At 44.8% G+C, this 15,883-nt stretch overlaps 1 protein-coding gene across 4 annotated transcripts in view; it reads left to right on the top strand.

Moving 5' to 3' along the window:
- The window catches only part of COP1 (COP1 E3 ubiquitin ligase), a 130,706-nt gene extending 115,711 nt beyond the window's left edge, over positions 1–14,995 (top strand). For 3 of the 4 annotated variants that reach the window (XM_049807615.1, XM_049807614.1, XM_049807613.1), the window contains 2 exons: positions 10,523–10,567; positions 12,523–14,995. In XM_049807615.1, the coding sequence (XP_049663572.1) occupies positions 10,523–10,567; positions 12,523–12,540 (63 nt within the window). In that variant the 3' untranslated portion in view covers positions 12,541–14,995. The remainder of the gene's footprint in view (positions 1–10,522; positions 10,568–12,522) is intronic. The other variant, XM_049807616.1, reaches the window with a different exon arrangement.
- The last annotated feature ends 888 nt before the right edge of the window (positions 14,996–15,883 follow it).

The following is a 15,883-nucleotide window of genomic DNA, read 5'->3' as shown; positions in this document are numbered from 1 at the left end:
AATCAATTTGGCTGTCAGCTACAGCCTCAGCCCCAGGAGCCAGTGTTCTTCTGTACCAAATGGGGGAAGCAAATAAAACTGCTGGATCTAGAACTGTAGGTTGAGGGCACAGAGGAGCATGTCCTCAGAGCTGCCACAGTTATGTGGGTGCCACCATTGTTTGGGACCACTGTGAGGGTCATCTGGGTGCGGGAAGGGAGGAAGAGGTGGCAGGATGGGCGCTGTGTGGCCTGAAAGACTGGTTTGACTATGGGTTTGGAGAAGAGTGAGGATATTGGGACACCTGATATTTTCCAAGATTCCTAACTGTTCAGTGCGTTGTGAGCACTCAGTGTCATTCAGGAATTTCTTGCTCTTCTCCCATACTCCTGGCATGGGAGCCTGGTGTGAAACTCCCCAAGGGTTGGATGAGTTGTTGGAGCACTTGAGAGATGCCAGACACTGATGTAGGTCTAGGACCTATGACTGCTAGGTAAGAGTCCTGCATCCCATGGGCTTAGATGTGTGCTGTGAACTGTCGGGGGGGGGGGGGAGGTTCATTAAGTGTTCTTTAAAACCCTTGGCTAGGTATCATGTTGGAACTGGTGTGTTCATCCTCACCTGGCAGGCAGGCTGTTACAGTTTAGGGTTGATTTTTAGCGTGCTTGATAGCAGTGGGTTGTGCCCCTAGTGTGTTTGGGAGAAGAACACAGCTGGAGCCAATTTCTCATCAGCAAATAAGTAAATACTGCAGTTCAGAAAAGGAATGCTTATTAGGAGAGTTAAATCTCAATGGTATTTCTCCCTGCTTTTTCTCTTCAGTGCTTCGTTGTGAACATCTGGATTAACCTTGGGCAAATCCACTGAGTGTGTTGCCTCGGTTTCCCCACATGTCAAAGTAGGATAATACTTAGCTACCTCACCAGGGCATTTGTTACACTTAATTAATGTTGTAATGTGTCTTTGGTTCCTCTGATAAAATGTGGTGTGCGCATGCTAAGTTGTTTTTACTGATTGGATTGTTAATTAAATGTGCACATATAAATGATTTATTGGCATTAGAGAACTAAGACTTAATAATTTAAAATATTAACGTCAAGGTGGTTGGGTCAATTTTAAGCCTGTATCATTCAGCTATTTAGAGACTGAAACTAATGGCACTGGGAGAGGAAGGGAAGCAGGAGCTGGACCAGCTAATGGCTTATTGCATGGTATTTCTATGTGGGGATTGATTTAATAACAGGATCCAAACTTCAGTGCCTGCCCCAGGGAAGCCACTGGCAGCATCAACAGTGTGCTGAGCTTCATAAGAGCACGGGAGGTTTGTCACCTAGCAGTGATGCCTCTTGGCCCAACACAGAAACCATTTGTCAGCCTTTAGAGGAGTGTGTTCCAGCTCAGCGTGGCAGCTGTTGTGCAGTATTAGCTCTTGTGTATCAGGAAAAAGCATGACAGAAAGGATATCTGGGGCATGTGTGCATCTGCAAGGCTGCTGATGTGGACCACCTTCTCCTGTTGAAACGTGGCCCAGCAGCAGTTCGTTCCCACAAAATAACATGAAGCCTAACCATAGGGCCTCTGCCTCCTTATGTTCCTCTCTCCTCTGTGGTTTTTTTATCTGTGCAGATGTTTCTGAGGTGGTTGTGGGAATGAGCTGTAGTTGACAGCCCAGGCAGGGACCAGAAGAACAGCTATGTCATACTAGTGCGGTAATGAGTTCAGGGACCTAGAAGTATAGAACTAAGAAGAGAAGGCCTGTGGGAGCAGATACAGCTGGTTGATTGGATACTGGGACCAGGGAGGAAGGTTAACCATCTATTCCCTTTCTGAACCCAAGGAAGATGTACACATTGGTGTTGGTGCTAGCACGTTGGAGGTGAAAGGGTTGGAAAGAAAAGGAAACTATTCTGTAAGCAGGATTTTCAAAGGTGGATTCATAAGGAGAGGGAGAAAGAGATGGGAAAATGTACACAGTGCTGTAGAAGAGGCAGTTGAAACTCAGGAGCGGAGTGCTGAAAGTAGGGTTCTGATGAGAGATGCCATGCAAGGGACAATGATCTCACAAATGCAAAAGGCCCGAAGGATATAGGACAGATGGTCTGGGAAAGATGAAAGTGTTTTTGCACAAACTAGGGAATTGCTGATTCAAGTGTGAAGAGGAATATTTGAAAGAGGGAACTGAGCAGCTGAGGAGTGTTGGATACAGTTGAGTTGGAAGAGAAAGCACTGAATTGGCAAAAACGAGAAGGAAGAAGAATAGAGAAGGTAAGAGGGACGGGAGAACGCATCCTGAGCGTGAAAGAAAGAGGCTTAAGAGAACCAACTAAACATGAAGCAGGGCTTAAACAAATTGGAGTTTGCCCTTCACAGTAGGGCAAGGAGTGTGTTGTAAATCAAAGAGGACCGAGGAGCTGAGACGCACGGGAAAAGATGTCTTTTACCATCTCTCAGGAGTTTCCCACCAGCATCCTTTCCTTCCCGGTGCAGCAGCTGGGAGTGGTGGTCCTTCCTGTGCTTCAGTACTGGGCTGTGTAGCACTCGTGGTAGGCTGTGCTTGTAGGGTGGACTGCTTGTCTGTCTAATGTGGGGTAACTTGGACTGAAAAGGCTTTTCATATTCTACTGATTTCTGTTTATGGTTCCTGAATCCCTGATGGTTTGCCAATGGTCTGCACAAAATCAAAAGCTAGAACTGCCACATTTAGATCACATTTCAGAATAATCTCATGCAGATTGGTGGCTGTTTCTTTAGCTTGCACATATTATTTCTGATGAGGGTTTGGAAGGGACGCATAAGCAACAGTGATAGCGATAGTAGCGATAGCACCCTGGGACTTGGTTTTGCCACATACAGCACTGATGGGCAGGGCAGCATGCACCTTTGGCTAGGGAGAGATTAAATTCATTATCTCCAGCATGACGTAATGACTGACTGCAACAAACAGTAGAAGAGAAAGGAGGAAAATGTTTCGGCAGAGGGAGCGCAGGGCAGTGGGGCTCAATATTCCCACATGCAGAGGACGTGACTTGCCATTTGGGCAAAGGGGGTTAACAACAACATAATTTGGTTTTAACATAGGTCTCCCTACCTTGCCTGATGGGGAGTGTGCAACAGCTGTTAGAGCTGTGTACTTCGCTTTGCAGTAGATGCAGAATAATAAGTGTCTAATGACTTATTCTCATCTTGAATTCTAAATAAATTACGCGCTCATCAAAACCAGTTTTGTTCCAGAACAACTAAATTACAGAGGCGGTAGCCTGTAATATATCAACAGTTCCTTGGGCGGGCTTTGCTGGCGGGCTTTGCTGGCTGGCTTTCCTGCCTTTGCAGAGCTTTTTTTGCCCTCTTCCCATCAGTCTCATTGGCCTCCATTTCTATGCTGAATTCAGAAGACAGTGTAGAAACGAGCAAATTGGTGCCTGTGTGCAGCACCATACACGTGCATACTTCTATTTTCTTCTAGCCTGGTCTTCAGTTGCCTTGTCAATCTTGTTTTCTTGAGAGCTACATGCTGAAAAGAAGGGTCATGCTAAGAAAAAGTGATTTTTCACTTGGCTGAGAGACAGCTTACTACTTATTTGAGTGTGTCATTGGAGCAAGCCTTGGACTGTTTTCCTCTGGGCACCCATGTACTGTGAATACAGATACCTGGGTATAGATGATAGTAAATAAGCTGCCAGTTATACAGCATCTTCTTGTGCTGAGTTTGGTCTGAACAGGAGTAGAAAAATGCATTAAGTGTAAAATCCAAAAATGAGAAGGCTGTTTCTTCAGGGAGCAGGAGAGAGGGATTTATTCATGTATTGAGTTACGATTAGAAAATACCAGATGTGGAAGTGTCAGAAAACTTGATAAAAGCATCCCTGGTACAGAGGTTAAAGTCTGGAATTGCAGAGAAATGAGGGGGGGGGGGGGGGGGGGATTCAAGGAGATGAATTTCTACCTGCGCGCATTTCCTAGCGAGACATGCTTCATCTCATGCAGAAGCTGCAAACTCTGCATGATATAGGATGACGAAAACCCTAATTTGTTTGAAAGCTTTTTTGCCTTCATAGCGTGTCCGTGAATTCCTACGTGAGAAGAAACTATAGACATGTGCGTATGATTGTAGGCAAGTCTTTCTGTAGAAAGTTGAGCCCAAGGAGTGCCGTCATCTGCAAGTCTGTGGGTTGATGTGTTAGGAAAATATCTTTGTTATGCTGTGCGGGTATAATTGTATAGTATTTATAAACTTAAAAACACAGAAGATTGTGTATTTGCAGCTGGATCTGTGCTTCCTTCTAGACAAGATCTTTGAGTTGTTGCTTTTTGCAGGGGGGGGGCAGATAAGCCTAAGGAGGCTTTATCTCTCTGTGTACAAAGGAATTACCTTCAGAATGAGATAAAAAAACAGTTTCTAAGGATTAAAAGACACGGTTTAGGCATGCGTATTCTGTTCCAGTTTTAAAACCTAAAGACATGGGTGTTGCTGCTTCTGAAATGTCTTGGTGCAACATCTTTTGTATGTTAGACCTCGTTCTTTAAAGAATAGTTTGGTTTAAAGAAGTAATTAATTTCTGCTTGGGCCTGATGTTCACGGTATAGATAATAAACAATCCCTTAAAATTGCTCAGAAGGGATTAATATTAGGTGAGTGTGATGGCATATAAAGTAAATTCTGGCACACAGGGAGATAGAGGATTGTGCACCACTTTAACCATCCCACCATGCACCCCTTCATTGGTAATGATTGTATTGCAACAATGGAAAAAAGAAAATAAAATTCTGCGTGCAGCACATTTTCCTGCTGGGAAGAGATCTAATCTAGCAGTTTAGCTTTTAAAAACCTTTTGATTTTTGTACATTGGAGGTTCATTGTGTTTCCTAGGTTAGACTTTGTAATTTTCTTTCAAAAACAAAAGCTGACTTGAGTTGTACAACAAGAAAATAACCAGGTCTCAGGGGAATTAGGGTGAAAAGCCATTAGAATCTGCTAATTACAAGATGAAGAGTACTGGTGGTCTGTTGGGGAACTGCTTTCGCATATTCTGATGTATGAAAAGACTTGTGTGTGTGACGTCGATGGGAGAAGTTTCTGTGAAATATGTCTTGCAGATGGTCTGCTGCTCAGTCCTAAAAGCTAGCACCTGAGTAATAGTTGCCATCTTCAGTAAGGACTGAGTAGCATTACGTAAAGGGCTTTATGTACAAACAGCACTAGATTTAGTTCAACTATAAACTTTTATTCTGCCTATAAATAACATAAGATAATGGCCACTTGAGTGCAAGCTTTCTCACCCAGTATATATTTCCCATTGAATCAACAACTTTGCTTAATTAGGCTCCAGTTCCTTTGAGTAAGTGCTCAGGGTTCTCTGGCAGCAAGTCCGTCTGCTTGAAAGAGCATTGCTGACGAACCAGCCATTCGTTAGCAAAAACGTCTGCTGGGGTGGGAAGGTGAGAAGTTGTTAATTTAAAATAAGATCTTTAAGAACCCTAACTGTGAATCCGTAGAACAAACCTAGCTGAAAATCCAGAAAATTCACGCTTACCTCAGTGATGACTGCGCTGGAAGTTTTGAGGCGAATGTGCTTTATTAGTGCAGAAAAGGAGGGATAACAAAGAGGTACAAACTTCATGGCCTGTAATTATTTATAATATGGTGAAAGTCCCAAATAAGATTTCCAGTCCAACACGTGAACGTGTGCACATATAACTTGGAAACACATCTTGCTTTGCCATTGACATCTTTATAATCCTACAGAACAATTTCTTCACCTTGTTGTGTTATTGCTGGTATCTGTAGAAAGTAGCGAGGAGTGCAAAAGTAGGAATAAATCCATGTTGTATCATTTCTCCTTTAGCCAAACTTTCTTCCTTCCTCAGCATGGGCCTTGCAGGAAACACAGTCAGATAAGTTTGTTTAAAGGTTAGTTTTGTCGGGCTAACGGCACAGAGGAGTGCTGCTGCTTCTTTTATGTGTTGGCTTACATGGTCAAAGCTGTGGTTGTTAGCTACCCACTGCAGTTCCCAACCTTCAAACGCCCTGACTGTTCCTGGTAAGACTAGCCTTAGCAAAACTACTGCATTTACAAACTATAGAAGTGTGTGTTTTGTTCACATGTAAATATTCTGACTCGCAGTTTCATTCCCAACAAGAGGGACCAAGATCTTTCAAAGTCAGCATCCAGGCTCCTCTTGTGTAGACCGTGCTCCAGCTTTTCCTTCAGTGTGAGCTTCTGAATTTCACTTTAAGGATTGATGTTTGTGGGGTAACAGAGGAGGAATGGTATCACAAAGGATTATATTAAAGGAAGAAAAAAAAGATGCAAGTGATTTGTGCTCATCATGCCTATTTTGAGCCCCTTTGGGACAGGTTCTCCATTTTGTGTCAGGAAAGGAAGATGATAAAATACTCAGCTGTGGTTTTGCATAAGCCTGCTGGTGAGAGCGGTGCTTAACTCCTGGAGCACTGTGGCTGCAAGTGGTTGTCCATGGTGGCTCTTTATTAGTAAAGAGGGGTGGCTAGAGATGAGCCTTGCTGTTACTAGGAAGATGGGTTTACAGCTTAGCTAGAGGGTCTGTCTGGAGATTTCCCTTGCTATGTAGAGTTGAGTCTGCTTGGATATCAGTGTGTGTCCCTCCGAGGAGATGCGTGTGTGGCTTTAACAGCCGTCCATCTGGGGTGATGTTCATTTAGGTTCCCCTGCCACTGCCACCGCCTCCCCCAGTGTTTTCTTGCACAAAGATGTAAAGAAAGAATAAAAAGTTACAATCTCAGCTGCCTTGTATGCCCTGTTGCCCTGAAGCAGCTCTGACAACTTTTCAGTTGTTCAGCTGAGTTTCCTCAAGCTTCGCAAAACATCCAGAGCATTTCTGATTCTCTTAATGCCTACTGCTCTTGCATGAATACCAGCAGGCAGCCAGACTCTCCTTCTTGTCCCTTCCTTCCCTGTACAAATTGCTTCCCCAGGGCCATCCAAATACAGGGCTCATGTAGGAGGGAAGGAAATCAGTGTGCTTCAAAGCCCAGCTGTTACTGGGTGAATAATTCCTTCGAATGATGAATGTAGCAGGTATCTCATCTACTCAGGAAGGTCCTAAATTTGATTTTGTTTTCTTTGCCATCAAGAATGTGCTGCAGAAATTTCTTCTTTTGGCACAATCAGTGAAAGTCCCTTTGAATCCCAAGGGCAAATGCTCCTAAGTTCCTGTGGGTGGACCAGTTGTGTTCATCCAGTGCCACATCCAGGAGAACGGGGATGTGTCAGGCTCAGGACAGAGGTGTTTCTGTCTGGTCTGTCTTCGCACTCAGGTCTGATTTACAACTTCATTTGGCATAATGCCTACCTCTGTATGGATGTGTGTCCAGTCTGTAGGCAATAACAAAGATTTGTGGTGGAGTCAAGTCCTTCGCAATGTCAAGGAACTGTCCTTCAGACTTCCCATAATACTGTCTCTGCAGTCGAGGAAAAAGTTGGCAGGTGTGGAAGGCTGTTCATAAGTCTTAAGCACAGGACTTCAGCCCTGGAGCATCTTAGAGCAGTTCTGGACCTGCACCCTATATTAATCTTAACATGAGTCCTGAGATGCACCTAAATTTGTCAATTAATCTTTCTAAATTCATATGTAATGCCAAGAGACAAGAAGATGCATACTTTTGACATCCCCAGAGCCTTGCTCTTTTCTGTTGACTTAACAGGACCAAAACTTCTTAAGCTGTCTCCCATCAATTTTATGGCTGTCCCTGGCTTGCTGAGATGCCACGTTATGTCATCGCAGGGGACCCGAGTGCACCACAGCATGTCTCCACCAATTGCTCCTTATCTGCCTTGATGTGCAGAGGAGAGGTTGCCACATTTCATCAGGTTACGCAGTCGGTGGCTTTCCACTGGGGTGCAGTAATACTTGAGATTAGCAGCCACATGGAACAAAATGCTGTTGCTTGCCAGGCAGTAAACACTCATCCCCTTGATTTTTGTTCTGTTTGTTCTTTTTTTTTTCTTCAATCTTGTTTTAGCAAAGGCAGCTGGCACCATCTGTCTCTGCTGTTAAGAAAGGCTACGGGTGCTAACCACCCCTAGGAAGGGGTGCATGCATAGAAGAGTCATTTTAATAACCAATTTCTTCAGAGCAGGACTACGCAGTTGGGGTGGATCTCCAACACATCCCCTGCTTCTGCTTTGGGAGTTTCTGGATCCTGCAGACTACAAATGTGGGAGGGGTGAGGAAGGCCAGCCTTTCAGCCTTCTTGGCCTGGATAGAAACACCAAGTGATTATGGTAAAGTAGAACATGCAACCACAATGGGTGGTGATACCCTGTTTTTCATGCCTGAGATATATAGATACTTGTAGTGGTGCGGTAGGGGAAATAGATATTCTGCCAGTTAAGTGGTCGTAGTGGTTATCTCTTGACGATGTGGTGACTCCATTCATACATGTCCTGGCAAAAGGATTAGTTCAACATGCACACGGCTGTTGCGAGTTACAAATCTGCAGATCTAAGCAACTTCACGACTTGCTTAGGTGTTTAACGTGTTGACTATATCGGCTGTTTTACAGGCAACATGAAGGGAAGAGAACTGTTTCTTTAGAGGATTAAAAACAAGTTATTTAGTTGTGTTCCTGGGGAAGCAGTGCTAGAGTGCCTTAACAAGCAAGTCACTGTTTGTTCGATGACAGATTTGGTGCTAATTTTGCCGCTGTCTGCTCCCGTTTGTGTCTCGTGGTTGTGGATGAAAGCAGCAGAGTGGTGATTAGCTCAGACCTTGCTGAAAAAAAACCCCAGTGGCTTCTGAAGAACAAGGGAGTGAGAGTATATTACCCTCTGGCGTTTTTATTTTATTTAGCAGGTAAAACTGTTCATTGAACCAGAGTTCATTTACAGTGGTACCCCAGCAGACTGCAGCAGCAGGATGAATTACCAATCACTCACAGAGCAAACAGGAATCATTCAAACCCTGGATAATCTGTACTCAGGAGTTCAAGTCTCTTGTGCTGCACACTAGATAGCTGCCAGTGCCTCTCCCTTGCCTTCAAAATCCAATCGGGTATCCTGGTCCCTGTTTTAGTCCCCAGATCACATTTTTATCTGCATTCCCCCCAGTGGGTTTTGATTTTGATGCTGTTAACCAGAAGCTGGGCAGTTCACAGGATTAGATTCTTTCAGCCACCAAATTAATGGAAACTGGAGTATATGCTTCCTTTGAGGGTATACTTTCTCTTCAGGAGCTTTGACTTGGAGGATCATTGGTGAGATAATATCAGAAGTCTTAACTAATCCCCTAATGATTGTACCAGGGGTGAACAAATCTATCTATAACAATTAGCCCCGTGGTCCACCACAAGGCTACTCTTACCTCATAAGTGGGGTTTTGCGCTGAAAAGTATTTTTCTCCCTTTTCTTCAAAGCTGGTGGCTGTGCAAAATCCCGAACCTTGTGGCAAGGCAGCGTGCAACGCTGTTGGAGCTGGGTCGAGCTGCCTTTTTGTTCCCTTTGGAGCAGGGTGTATTCTAGTCACTGAGTTTATTAAAAATGCATGTGTTAAGCGATGGGATAATTACAGCAAGTTTGTCTGGGGATGGATAGCAGCAGTGGGAGAAATTGAAAAATGTGTCTGAGAAGATATCAGCTGTTTTTAGAGACAATGGTTTGTGGCAGACGGTTTGGCATTATACGCTACAACTGCTGGTGCAAGAACAGATGCAGGACACTGGTCTGGGAGCAGCGGTTCAACCTTGGCATCTCCAGGGCTGTTGCCAGTGCCCCAGCGCTTATGTGCTTTAGGTTTATCGGCACTGTATTGTTCCTCTGGATTTCCCTATTTGAACAATTTTGGTTTGGGAGCGTGTGTCTGCACTTGCTGGTTGCATCAGGAATGCGATCGCAAGAGCAGGGGCTGTCTCCCCCAGTTTTTGCCTGGGGGTTGCCTGACTGATGCAGCAGACCATTAATTTGCAGACAACCAGGATATCTCCAAAGGCAACTCCATCAACTAGCAGGAGGTAAATAGATGCTGCCTTTCTGAATAAAGTAGGGCTGGAGCCCTCTCTGTTTATCTTCCCTTCCAAACTGCTATTGCTCTCTAATCTCTTCTCTTCTTTGTTTTACTTGTCTGAAACCTCTTGGCTCTGGGAGAGGTTGCACGGCCTCAGAACCGGAGAGGTTTTGTCATGATGATTAGTCGGTTTAGTTAGGGCGCTGGAGACCTTTGCCCATACGCTGCCAAAAGATGAAAATGATTATTATTATTTGCCCACTTCACAGGGAGACTGTGAGGATTAATTCATGTTTGTAAATTGCTTTGGAGATTTAAAGCTCTGTACAAGCACTATGGATTATTGCTTTCTAATTCTTTAAGGTAATATAACTTTTATAAAGACTTTTAGCCTCAAAAGCATCTTGGAAATGGGAAGAGTTAAGTCTCTTTGAAATTAGATATACTTCTAATGTTTAAGATAAAAACAACTGCTGCTTCTTTGCTGCTTCTTCCAAAAAAGAAATTAAAAAAAAAAAAAAAAAGCAATGGCAGATTGTGATAGTGCCTCTTCTTTTTTTTCCAGGAGTCCAATGTGCTGATTGCTGCTAACAGTCAGGGTACAATTAAGGTAAGTTATTTCATGCATCTCCTCTTTAAACGCTTGAATCTGTGGTTAGTAAAAAGCAAGGTCAGAGAAACCGTACAGCCAGGACAAACCATTAAAGGAGGTCATCCCAACTGTAGAAGTTTGTAATTTAAATGATATATTTGCCTCTGGCACATGGTGGAGCAAGCAGACAGCACACCAGCAATGAAACCCAGTTAAAGCAAGGTGTAGAAAAGCTGCTGGCAGCCATCCAGCACCCACTGTGCCTCTGCTGCTCCTTGGGGACCTGGTAGCATGGAGAGTCTGGCAGAAGCATCTCCCCAGGCTCATGCTGGTTCTTGTGGCAGTGGAGGCTGTGCAGGAACTCGCCGGCGTTAACCAGAGCTCATCCTCTGGCTGCTGCCACCGACGCAAGGTGCAGCAGAGCTGAAAACAGAGCTCCTGAAGTGCAGCCAGCTGGAGCAATGTTTGGAATGAGCAGGGATGTTCCCTCGCTTTGCTTACTCCAGGTGCCCAGACTGGCTGTAACAGACAGCAGCTGCCAGTGCAGGGTTTTGTGAAAGCAACAGCCTTCCCCGTGCACTGAGACACCAGCGTTTTGCCAGGTTTTCAGCACTTGAATTGAAAGTCTTCCAGAGTGTCTGTTCAATGTATTTCTATGCATGAAATGTCAAGCAATATGGAAAAGACTTTGTCCTTCTTTACATGTCTATCAGATAGCCAAGCAAAACCAGTACCTAAACCCAGGCTGGTGCTGATTCTCTGGAGAAGCCCAGGTCTGATGCCATCCCAAATTGTATGCAGCAGCATTGACCACCACCATGCTTTTGAGGGTTGGTGGTTAACGCCACAGGCTTGTAGCCCAGAGCCCTGGCAGCTTTCTGTAGCTGCTGATAAAGGGGTTTACTTGCTGTTTACAAAATTATACCCTGGATTGTCACTCTTGTGAAGCTGAGGTCCTCTTCCTGATTTCCCCTTGCATCCCTGTGACAATAGCAGCTCTCTGGAGCCAGCCCAGAGTTGCTGGTCTGAATGGTCCTGGAAAATCGCAAAAAAAAGCAGAAATGCGGAGAGACCCAAGCGGTCTGTGTTTGACTGCATGTCAAGATTTATTTTTTTTTTCCTCCTTTTTGGCCACAAATGGCCTGGTTACTCTTGCTGTTGCAGCATGTGATGCTGTAGCCTCTCATTCATAGGTGATTTATTTAGCAGGCTTTGGCATTGGTTGCTCGGTACTTCGGTCACTTCCTTCTTAGTAAAATGGACAAAATGCACAGATCCTTTTGATACCTTGAAGTGAATCCAGCAGCAACAGGAGAGTGATTAGAGAGGAATGGTTTTTGCTCATGCACTTTGCTTGTTAATGAGAGAAGGTAGAGAGAGTAATGTGCAAACAGCCAGGGCTGTCAGAAGTCTGGTATTTTCATTTGCCTTGGGCACCTTTGAAGGTGGGATGGTCCGGGAAGGGACTGGGTTTGCACAAACCCACTCCAATCTGAGGGCAGATGCTGTGCCAGACAGTACCCATGGGCTAAAGCTCTAGAGCTTTCCCTAGTAAATCCAAACCAGGTTAATACAGGCTGTGACAGCCCTCATAGTTACTTTGCTTCTGCCATCTCTAGACCATGCCTTCAGAGGCTGCTGCACCATCTTAGCGTGGACAAGGGAAGTGTGAGTACAGAGGGCTGAGAGGACAAAATCTCTGATCTCCATTACAAGATTTCTAAGAGCTGGTTGATTGGGATGAGTGGAAATGAGGCAACAGTAGATGGGTTTGCTTCATGCCATAATTTATTCAAGTGCAAGCAGACATCAAAATCTTATCCCATTTGTGTGATGTTATTGCATGCTGGTGAATAAAGGTAAGGGGTGGAGACGGAGGGGTCAGTCTTGTCCTAGTGATCTATATGCTGATGTAGGAGATAATGAATGTCATAAATTCCTAGTCTAAATGTCTCGTCTTCCCTACTGATCAGGTACTGGAGCTGGTATGAAGGGTTTTCTCTCAAGGCATGAGGTACTTGGTCCTGCTGATATGCTACAGTATTCATCTGGGATCTTCAGCAGGACAAGAAACCGAAACCACCTTGATGTTCCTCCCCAAAACCATCATGTTTGGGTTTTTTCCATTTATGGACTTTCTAGGACCTTTTGAGACACTGGAAACACCAGTGAACTGTCTGCCATCAACATTAACTCCACAGACTTTGCTGCTGCTGGTGGTGGTGGTATGGTTGTCTAATTTTTACGATAGGAAAACAAATTCTTTTAAATAAAAAACAAAAAGGAATAATAAAATTTATTGAGCCACAAGCTGAAGCTGGAAGATTCTCTCTTGTTGCATATGGGAACAGATTTACTTGGGAAGGGAGCTTACAGGACCACACCGGGCTGTCCTCTGTTGCACATCTCCAGTTACTTTCATCTGGACTGTTCTTCATCCCCACTGGGAAAAAAAAAGTATCTAAGCCTTACCTGGACATGCAAGCAATTCACTTTGAGATCCCATACCAGTATGGTTTGGTTGTTCCTTTGATTTATTAATTTTTGTTTTAGATGCATTACATGTTGAGAAATGTTACCCACGTTGACACCTCTGGAGACTGAAGTCCTCTGGTCATCAAGAAGAGAATGACAGCTTCCCCTTCCTCCTCTGCTTATGCCCCTGCCTCAACCCAAAGGGGCAGCTCCAAAGGAGAGGATTAAGTTGTCCTCTTGTCGACGTGAGCCTGGGCCTCTCTGCTGCCTGCCACCAGCAACATGCTGAGATGAGGTGACCTGCAGTTGCCTGGGACCTGGACTGACCTCACCAAGACACTGTGGGATAACTATCTCCTTCTCAGTGACCTGGCTGTGTTTTCTCAGCTAGAGGAGGAAGCTTTTAGATCCAGTTACCAAAGCCCTGCACCACTTAATTGCCCGTGTGGTCTGGTTGTGTTTGCCCTTCTCTGCACACCATGGAAGCCAAGCATTTTGAATGTTGTAATAAGGGAGTGGATGGAGTTGGTTTGTAATGTGTTTCAGAGCCATGATATAAGTAGCCTTATTTTTAATGGTCATGCATACACTTAATTGTACATATGGAGGGGGAATAAACCATGATGCTAAGAGTTGTTGTTCCTTTGTTGGCAGGATAGCGGGGAGGGTAAGAAGGTGCAGACAGTCCTCATGCATAGCAGTCATGCTGAGCTGTCAGGATTGCTGCCAGAACTCATTAAGCTTGAAAGTGGAATTGGTAGGCGTAGCATCTTTTCCTAGCTGTGGGTGGCAGAGGTGCGATGTATACAGTGATACCTGTGGGAAGCATTTTGGTTTGCAAGCAGAATCTCTCTGCATTCATTCATTGCAGTACGCATCTCCCTTGCGTCTCTGAGGTTGGGATTGCCACAGGGACTTCACTGTCCTTGTCAGCAAGGCAAGGCCCTGCTGCAGCCTGGGGCCACCCATCAAGGAGCTGTAACTGATGGCAGGTAAAGGTGTCTTATGTTCTCCAGGTGTTAAAAGCCTGATTCTGATCTTCCCAGGAGGATTGTGTGGTCTTCTTGCATCCTTTGGTCACAGAGCAGAAAAGAAAAGCAAGGGTGCTGTTGGGGATATGAAGAGAGAAGCAGGGATGAAGCCTTACAGCAGAATTGGGGACAGATCCTGTACTGATTCAATGTTGGTGCCTGTTTCTAGAGGGGCCATAGGGAACATATATGCTCCTTCAAAGCTAGAAGGATGTGGGACACGCCAAAATTGCTATTGACTTCTGGAGAGTCTTGTCCAGTGGGGAGAAATGTGATGCTCAGCTCCGAGAGGTGTGGATGGCCCTCAGATGCTGCATGCTGCTTTTCTTCCATGGTTTCTTATATGCCGGTGGGGTGAGAAGTGAGGAGAGAAGGAAGGGAGAGAGAAGAGGGGTACTAGCTTGTGTCCTGCTCCAAGGTGCTACCTGCAGGTCTCTGTCGTATGAGTCACCTGAGTCACTGTGGCAGAAGGAAACAATCGGTTCCTTCGGCCTGATGGCAGCTCTCTGATACGTCGCACTGAGCACTAGCTTGATTTCCATTTTGCTCCATTTTTAAAAAGGAGAGTTTGGTGCTAGGTTGACTGTGCGGGGCTGTGCGGAGCATCCTTCACAGCCAGCCACCTCTTGAAGGCAGGGCCAGTGTGAGGAGCAATGGCTGTAGCTCATGTTGCTTCCCCTGGTTTCAGGCGTGGGTTTCCCTCAGCCTCTGGCTTGTTTATTGATGCCTGCTAATTAATTTTGCAAGCTGCCGCTGCTGCCATGGCTGCAGTTGTACCCCAGCTCTGTGCTGCGCAGCCGCTGCTTGGCAGGTGACCTCATTCCTTCTCTCCCCCCACTTGAAGGTCCTCTGTGTTTTAAATTGAAATCACTCTTGACAAAGCTGAGATCTTAGAAAAAAAGTGCTATTTTGAATGCTGTAAGGTTACTCCTTGAATTAAACAGGGAAAACAGTTTAACATTGGCCGCCTTTGTTTTTTTGGTTTTCATTCTGTTTCAATCAAGATAAAATGCAAATTTGGTGTCTGGCCCTAATTAGAAACACAGCAGCTCATAAACACAAGTTGTCTTTGTCTCTTTGTCACAAGTGGTACACTCCTTATTTTAATCCCCTTAATTTTCTTCAGGTAACTCTCTGCAGTTGACATATTAAGTCGCATATAATTACTTACTGTAATCTTTTTTTTTTAACAGCAATTGGTCAATTTTTTTTTAATTAGTTGCCTCCTCAACAAATGGTCCCTATCAGGTTTTCAGCCTTTTTAGAGTTGGGGAGTGACTGAGTTTGGGAGGGACCTTCAGAGGTCTCTGGTCCAACCCCCTGCCCAGAGCAGGACTTGCCTCAAAGTTGGATGAGGTTGCTCCAGGGCTTGGAGATGTTCACAGCTCAACCGAGCAAGGATGTCCCTCTGGGGAACCTGTCCCAGTGCTTAACCGCTCTCCTTACAAAAATTAATTGCAGATGGTCAGCACTTAGAGTCTTTATTCTCATTTTCTTCTTTTGGAAGAACAGGGTTACAAAGGCCTTGGCTGGAAGCTGTCCCAGAAAGAATTTGCCTCCAGTGCTCATGTCCCTGCAAGAGGTGTTGGGTGAGTCAGATTTTTCTTTGAGAAAAGGAATTTAAAACCCTGCCTGGCCAGCCAGCCTCTTTAATTAATTTTAAAGCATTTAATAGAAAAGTAGGAAGAACATGCCTCAGTGCTAAAAAGAAGTCAAGGGGAAATTTAAATTAATATTAATATGTCAGGGCTTTTCAGCAGTGAGTGTGGACGGTTGCTAATGCCAGCATTCAACCCAAGTGCTGGAGCCTTGTTTGTTTAGGGTAATT

This window comes from Accipiter gentilis, chromosome 8 (genome assembly GCF_929443795.1).
Source record: "Accipiter gentilis chromosome 8, bAccGen1.1, whole genome shotgun sequence".
NCBI lineage: Eukaryota > Metazoa > Chordata > Aves > Accipitriformes > Accipitridae > Astur > Astur gentilis.
Note: the sequence above shows the minus strand (reverse complement) of the source record. Positions and strands in the feature narration are given on the sequence as shown.